This window comes from Globicephala melas, chromosome 2 (genome assembly GCF_963455315.2).
Source record: "Globicephala melas chromosome 2, mGloMel1.2, whole genome shotgun sequence".
NCBI classification, from domain to species: domain Eukaryota; kingdom Metazoa; phylum Chordata; class Mammalia; order Artiodactyla; family Delphinidae; genus Globicephala; species Globicephala melas.
The window spans coordinates 56,747,235-56,754,874 of NC_083315.2; the positions used below are offsets into that span (position 1 = coordinate 56,747,235).

At 64.6% G+C, this 7,640-nt stretch overlaps 1 protein-coding gene across 1 annotated transcript in view; it reads left to right on the forward strand.

Annotated features, from left to right (window-relative positions):
• Window positions 1-7,640, forward strand: part of ADAMTS7 (ADAM metallopeptidase with thrombospondin type 1 motif 7) — a 56,705-nt gene extending 49,065 nt beyond the window's left edge. Inside the window, exons 18-24 of the mRNA XM_060293536.1 lie at window positions 11-224; window positions 550-1,926; window positions 2,904-3,056; window positions 3,524-3,697; window positions 3,779-3,925; window positions 4,947-5,109; window positions 7,467-7,640. Of these exons, the coding sequence (XP_060149519.1) occupies window positions 11-224; window positions 550-1,926; window positions 2,904-3,056; window positions 3,524-3,697; window positions 3,779-3,925; window positions 4,947-5,109; window positions 7,467-7,624 (2,386 nt within the window). The 3' untranslated portion in view covers window positions 7,625-7,640. The remainder of the gene's footprint in view (window positions 1-10; window positions 225-549; window positions 1,927-2,903; window positions 3,057-3,523; window positions 3,698-3,778; window positions 3,926-4,946; window positions 5,110-7,466) is intronic.

Sequence of the window (7,640 nt, forward strand, 5' to 3'; positions counted from 1 at the left end):
CCCCCCACAGGTGGTGGGCAGGTGAGTGGCAGCTGTGCTCCAGCTCCTGCGGGCCTGGGGGGCTCTCCCGCCGGGCCGTGCTCTGTATCCACAGCGTGGGGCTGGATGAGCAGAGCGCCCTGGGGCCACCTGCCTGTGAACACCTGCCCCGGCCCCCTGCCGAAACCCCTTGCAACCGCGATGTGCCCTGTCCGGCCACCTGGGCTGTGGGGAACTGGTCTGAGGTGAGCAGCACGGTGGGAGGGGGCCCGCCCCCAGCTCTGCCATCGGTCTTGGGCTACAGGGAGGCAGAGACAGCCTTTGGGGAGCCCTTACTGCCGGGCACCGTGGTGGGAGGGGCCTGGGGCATTCCAGGTCCGGCCCCATCCCCAAAGCCTCAGGGGCTGGGATGCCCTGGCCAGCCATGGCCACAAGTCATGGTCTCGAGCTGGTCAGGGCGAGAGAGGGCTGCCTGGGGCCCTGTACACTGACACTGAGCAGTGAGCAGGGTACCTTGCCAGGCCCCAGCTTCCCCTGGCCCTGAGCTCCTCACCCTGGCCTTCCCTTTAGTGCTCTGTGTCCTGCGGCCCAGGCAGTCAGCACCGAAGCATCCTCTGCACCAACGACACTGGTGTCCCCTGCGCTGAGGACCAGCGGCCAGCAAGCGAGGCCACCTGCCTTCTGCCGCCCTGCCCGAGGGCCCTGGACGTGCTGGGCCCCGAAGGCTCAGGCAGCGGCTCCTCCAGCCGCGAGCTCTTCAACGAGGTCGACTTCATCCCTCACCGCCCAGCCCCACGCCCTCCGCCCCCCTCGTCAGCCAAGCCGGCTGGCATGGGCAACGCCATCGGGGAGGAGGACCCTGAGCTGGGCCCGCCGGGGCCCGTGTTCGTTGACGACTTCTACTACGACTACAATTTCATTAACTTCCACGAGAACCTGTCCTACGGGCCCTTCGAGGAACCTGACGCAGACCTGGCAGGCACAGGAGATCGGATGCCCCCACCCCTGAGCGGTGCTGCCGAGCCTCCTGTGGGCACCCCCATGCCCACCACAGAGCCTTCTGGGCCTGAGGATAAGGGGGCACTGGGAGATTGGTCCCCTGCTCCTTGGCCCGGCCAGGCTGGCCGTTCCCCAACCCCACCCTCGGAGCAGAGCCCTGGGAACTCCTTGGTCAATTTCTTATTTGAGGAAGATGCCCCCGTGGGAGCCCCAGACCTTGGGCTCACCAGCTTGCCTTGGCCCCCGACTTCGGTCAGCGTGGAGACGCCTGCCGCCCCTGGGAGCCAGAACGGGCTCCTGGGAGGGGGGGACAGCCACAGCCAGCCGCCGCCTCCCTGGTGGGAGAGGACCAATGAGGTTTCCGAGGACAGCGAGGAAGCCTTGGGCCGCAGAGCGCCCCAAAGACCCAGCCCCACGCTGCCCCCCTCGTCCCCCATCAGCACCTCCCACTCCTCTCCTAGTCCCGACACAGTAGAGCTGTGGACGAGTGGCACCTTGGCCTGGGAACCAGCACTGGAGGGTGGCCTGGGGCCTGTGGACAGTGAGCTGTGGCCCACCGTTGGGGGCGCTCCTCCCACCGCCAATCTGCCAGACACTCAGGGTACAGACAGTGCCCTGGAGCCCGGGACTCCCACCCTTCCCACCCCAGGCCTGGCTCTACAGGACCTGCAGACCCTGGCGATGCCAGGAACCTTCCTTCTGAAGGCTCCGACCGGCCTAGGGCACGCGCCTTGGGTGACTGCCCTGAGCCTGGGGCCCTTGGGCCAGCCTGAGTCCCCCAGCCCTGAGACGCCCCTAAGCCCTGTGCTGCTGTCCACACCAGCTCAGGACAGTCCGGCCAACGGCAGCCGAGCCCCTGGGCCTCTGGACCCCAGCCCAGCAGAGGAGGGGCCCCCCGTAGACCTGCCCATCAGGAATGCCAGCTGGCAAGTGGGGAACTGGAGTGAGGCAAGTGGTGCAGGGGTCGGGGTGGCCGGGGGGTTGAGCAGGACCTCACTAACTTGGTCTCTTCCTCTGAAAATGAGCAGAGCAGGATATAAGCCTTGTCTGTCCAGCCTCCTGGGTGGGTGGGGATTAGGGAACTGACAGCCCGTGGTGAGTGGAGGCTCTGTGAGGTGGGAGGAACTTTGCCCCAGCTCAGTCATACTGCCCTCCATGTGCCCCTGGGGCTGCTCTGCCCCATTGGGCCTCAGTTTCTCTTCTGAACAGTAGGGTGGGGCAAGGGGGCCTGTATCCCTAGGGTCCCCAGAGGCTCATTCCTGAGTAGCACAGGGGGCCGCTGGGAGGGCAGGGCAGGCACAGATGAGGGGCAGCCAGGGGGAACGGCCCTCTCATACTCTGGCTTGCATGCTTCCAGGGACAGGGAGCTCGCCCCAGGCAGCTGTGTCAGTGGGGAAGCCTCCTCCCATGGTCCCCAGGCCCGGCGGGGCTCAGCCTGGGTCCCCCAGGTGCTGTGCAGTTCCTGGCCACCTGGTTCTCCCCTCAGGGCTCCACCAGCTTTGTCGGGCCTGTGAGGGTCTGAACTGCATGGCAAGAAGCTGTCCTGTGTCCCCTACCCCACCCCAACATCCCCAGGTTGTTACCATAGGGGAAGTGAGCTGCTTCTGTTCAGATCCCCAGTTTTGGTGTGGGAGGGACAGGTTGAGGCCCAGTGAGGAACCCAGACTTCCTTCCCAAGTGATTCTGGGAAGCAGCGAGCCTCGTCAGCACAGCCGGGCCACCTCACACATGTCTCCTGTAGCAGGGACAGTTGGTTGCCAGGGGATTTGACTTTTCATCTTCATGGTCTCCTTGGGAGGTGGGTGGAGGAGCCCATTTTGCAGACGAGTTAACTGAGGCACTGGCGGGTCCCTCTCACCTGGCTGGGGGGCTGGAGGGTGCAGGGATCTGCCCGGCCCTCATGGGCACTGCGTCCCTGCCCCCAGTGCTCTACCACCTGCGGTCTGGGTGCTGTCTGGAGGCCCGTGCGCTGCAGCTCCGGCCGAGAGGAGGACTGCACTCCCGCAGCCCGGCCCCAGCCCGCCCGCCGCTGCCACCTGCGGCCCTGCGCTGCCTGGCACACGGGCAGCTGGAGTAAGGTGCGTGAGGGAGAAGGCGGGCAGCGTCGGGGCACGGGGTGGAGCTCTGGGGCCCGTGGCCTGTGTTTGGGGTCAGCCATAGCCACCGGGGGTGGGGGTGCTCTGTGCTGCACATCTTCGTACTCTGATTTCTAGCCTCTGGGATCATTCCAATTGTGTGTGGTTCAACCTGCCCCACTCCCCTTCTCTCACTGGTTGTATCCTTTTCTCTCCTTTCTGTCACCCTCGGGATTTCACTTACTCCTTTGTTCCACTCTTTCTCCATCTGTCCCATGCCGGGGCAGCCCCTGGCCACGCCACCCGCCGCCCAAGGCTGGTCAGCCATTGCTTCTCCCTGGGGCCCTTAAGGGACTTGCCGCGGGTGGGGGTGAGAGTGCCCAACGCTCGCCCTGCCACAGCCCTCACCGCATCCTCGTGTGCGTGCACGTGGTGGTGGTGTATCCACACGCGGGACCCTCGGCCTCCAGTGCTCCCGCAGCTGTGGCGGGGGTTCCTCTGTGCGGGACGTGCAGTGTGTGGACACACGGGACCTCCAGCCGCTGCGGCCCTTCCACTGCCAGCCGGGGCCTGCCAAGCCACCTGCCCGCCGGCCCTGCGGGGCCCAGCCCTGCCTCAGCTGGTACATCTCTTCCTGGAGGGAGGTGAGGCCTGGGGGTCTGGGATGGGAGCAGGGGTGTCCTCAGAGCCTAGCAGTGCCCAGACCCCTTCCCCGGCCCTCCTAGTGCTCCGAGGCCTGCGGCGGTGGTGAGCAGCAGCGTCTGGTGACGTGCCCAGAGCCGGGCCTCTGTGAGGAGGCGCTGAGACCCAACAGCACACGGCCTTGCAACACCCACCCCTGTACGCAGTGGGTGGTGGGGCCCTGGGGCCAGGTGAGCCGGCGCGGGGTTTCGTGCGGGGAGGACGTGCAGAGGGGGCACTCATGTCAGCAGGCATCCATCAGACCTTTGTTCACGCAGGGAGTTGTTGAGTGTGTCCTGTATGCCAGGCTCTCTGTGGTCCCTGCAGATACAGTGGTGGCCCGATGAGGTCCCCACCCTGCTGAAGCTTACAGCCCGCCAGGGAGACAGACTTAAAAAAAAAGGGATGTGCGCTGTGATGTCAGGGAAGGCCTTCTGGGGAGGGGACTTCAGAGCGAGACTGGAGGGGTTTGTGATGTGAAGGAGAGGCATACGGGAGCAGCAGATGCAAAGTCCTGGGGCAGGAGTGACAGACACAGGATGTTCAGGAGACTAAGCAAAGACCAGACTGGCGGAGGGGGTACGGGAGTGGCCAGTGAGGCCTCAGCTGGGCAGGACACTTCCTGCCAGGCCTGTTTGGGAATCTCAGTCCTTGTCCCACTGGCTGCTGAGGGACCCTGGGCAGGTTGCTTTACCTCGCCAGGCCTCTGTCTTCTCATCTGTAGAGTGGGGTTGTGAGCATTAGATGCTCCTCTCACACAGTGAGGCATTTAGCACAGGGCCTGGCACGATGTTGGCACAGATTAAATTTATTTTTACGGCTTTTTAAAAACATCAGACCCCAACTGATAAGAACAAAGCCTGACTTGGGATGGTGGGCCCTGTTTGAGAAACTTTCTCTCCCTTCCTTGCACTGCCCATGGGCTGCAGCAGGTCCTCCAGCCCCGGAGCCACTGCCCAGGCCTCTCAGGCGTGTCCCGTCCCGTGTGAGGGGCTGGCAGCTTCCCCCTCCGCTCTGCAGATGCAGTTCCTGCAAGCGAACACCTAGTGGCCTCTGGGGACAGGACCGACCCTCTGAGGAGGCTGGAGAGATGGGGCTGGGAACCATGAGCTAGGCTTCTTGGAGAAGGCAGCAGCTGCCCTGGGGACGCGCCTGGGATGCCCCCCTGCAGGGCTGGTAAGAGGATGCTCACCCCTCCCGCGCTCCCCACAGTGCTCAGCCCCCTGCGGTGGTGGCGTCCAGCGGCGCCTGGTCAAGTGCGTCAACACCCAGACTGGGCTGCCTGAGGAAGACAGCGACCAGTGTGGCCACGAGGCCTGGCCCGAGAGCTCGCGGCCATGCGGCACCCAGGACTGTGAGCTCACTGAGCCTCCGCGTGAGTGCCCCACCCGGCTGTCTGCTGGGCGGGGGGTGGGCAGGGTGGACGGTGGGGAGATGGAGAGTCATGGAACCGTCCCCCTACAGCACTGGCTGACTGACAGGGAGCCACGCAGAGGCTGGGGCTGTGTTGGGGTCAGAGCCAAGGGGAGTCCAGCCCCGCAGGCAGCTTTCTTTAGCTCAGGGGTCTCAGTTACCCCCCGTTCCCAGAGTGAGGCCAGGGATGTTCCTGAAACTGTGTGGAGCTCAGGCCTGGGTGAGCCCCCATCCCCAGCTCTGGCCCGTCCATCTCCTGGCCAGAGGAGGGCTGCCCAGAGTGAGCAGTGTAACCGCATGAAGGGGCTTCCCGCCTAGGGTCCTGCTAGCTCCCAGCAGCTGGTGGCTTCCTGGCCAGCTGGGTCCTAGAGGAAGAGCTTGTGGCAGAGGTGGCTCTGGACATAGACACACACACACGCACACATGCACACGCACACACGCACACGCACACACGCATGCACACACACACACGCACACACACACTTCCTTCCTGCAGCCCAGCCACCTCCAGCCACCCCTAGCCACCCCCAGCTGTGCTGAGCACAGGAAACTGGCCCTGGAGTCACACCTGGCGTCCCATCACCAGCTCTATGGTCTTGGGCTCCACTTCCCTGTCTTACGCATAAAGGGGCAGACAACCCCCATCCTCATAAATGAGGTCTTGGGGTGAAGAGCCCAGGAAGTGCTCAGGGAAGGTTGGCTTCTTCCTCTCCCTCGTGGACACTATCATCCCCCGTCATGAGGTCAGGAAGAACGCCTAGGCTACCTTGTCAGTCAAGAGAATGCAGCAGCTCCTATGCCTATCAGCTGTCTGACTCCTGCCCCTAGGCCAGAGCCACCCTAGGACAGAGTCCTTGGCCCTCTGGCATCCAGGGCCCCCAGGGACCTGCCGCAGTCTGCATCCTGTACCAGTGACTGGCTCCTTGGTAGCCCTTGGGCAAGCCCGGACTAGCCACTGCCATCCCTTGCTGGCCACACCACTGGGAGGGATAGGCTTCCTGCCCCAAATCCCATTACCTCAAGGCCCAGCAGAAATTCCAACCACCCCAAGCGCCCAGCCCTCAGCATTCATCCAGCAAGCACCTCCGTGCCTCCTGCACACAGCCCCAAGGTAGCTGCTGGCACCCAAGCGAGTTTAAGGGTAGAGGCCAGCCAAGGAAGTGACTTGCATGCCGAGACCCTGGAGTCCCCAGGATGTTTTGATGATCTGTGGGGCTGTGTGGCAGGACGTTTGGAAAGCCTGGAAACTTGGTCATCACGGTGAGGCAGCTGACATAGCACGGCCACATCCGTTTGCCTGTGGAGGTGGGGTTACTGGCAGCGGAGGGAACTGGGGCCCCTTGAGAAGTTAAGTAACTTGCCTGAGGTCACACAGTGGGAACAGGATGCAGGTCTGCAGATGTGCAGGTTAGAGCTGCTGCTGAGAGCCAGGGTGGAGGAGGCTGCCCGTTGCCTCATGCCTTCTGCCGGGCCCCAGGGACATCCCAGGGACAGGGCTGCCAGTTGCCTTCCTGCTTCTCCTCCCCTGGGATGTCTGCTGAAGTGAGAGGGCCAGGCGGCAGCTGGGGGCTGTCACAGGCAGCGGGAGCAAGGCCGGGAGGCTGGAAGCAAGCCACTTCCCAAAATAGCTCTGATAAGCACAGGACAGGAGGGCCCTCCAGGCCTCAGCCCCGGGCAGGCAGCCTCCCTTTGGCCCTCCTCAAGAGGCCTGGGCTCTGCTGACGGGCTGATGGCCCAGGCCACACCTGCTCTGTCAGGGCCTCGGTGCCGGGCCCGGCTGATGGGACTGTTCTGTGTGTGACCCGGAAGCTGAAGCTGAGTACAGCCCATGGCTGCAGGGCCAGGGAGGTCTGGCAGGACAGGTGCATTTGGGCAGGGGGTGTGGGGCAGAGGCCACTGTAGGCTGGCAGGAGGCACCTGGGACTTCCGTTGTGTGCCAGGTCTTGTCAGGTCTCGCAGGGTCAGGGACCGAGAGGGGTGGCAGGCTCTCTGGCTTCTCGTGAGCACCTGAGGCGGTCAGGACTGGGGTCTCGGGGCCTTTCCTCTGGAAACCTGAGCCCAGCAGGGCCAGTTCTCCAGTCCTGGAGGCGGGGGCCTAGGCCAAGGGCAGGTGGGACAGGACAACAGCAGGAGATCTGTAACTCAGGCCTAGGGGAGCCCCTCCAGAAACAGGAGGCCGATGCTCTGGGGGTGGCTGCAGGTCTCCTTAAGGCCCAGCTAAAATCTCAGGGAAGCCCCTCCACCCTGGGTGCAGGTGGGAGGAGGGGGGCGGTTCCGGTGCCCGCCTGCTGGTCCTGACCGCCCCCCCTCCAGCCCTAGGCTGCGAGCGCGATCGCCTGTCCTTCAGTTTCTGCGAGACGCTGCGCCTGCTGGGCCGCTGCCAGCTGCCCACCGTCCGCACCCAGTGCTGCCGCTCCTGTCCCCCACCCGGCCGTGGTGCCCCCTCCCGCGGCCGTCAGCGGGTCGCCCGCCGCTGACCCACACCCCGGCCCC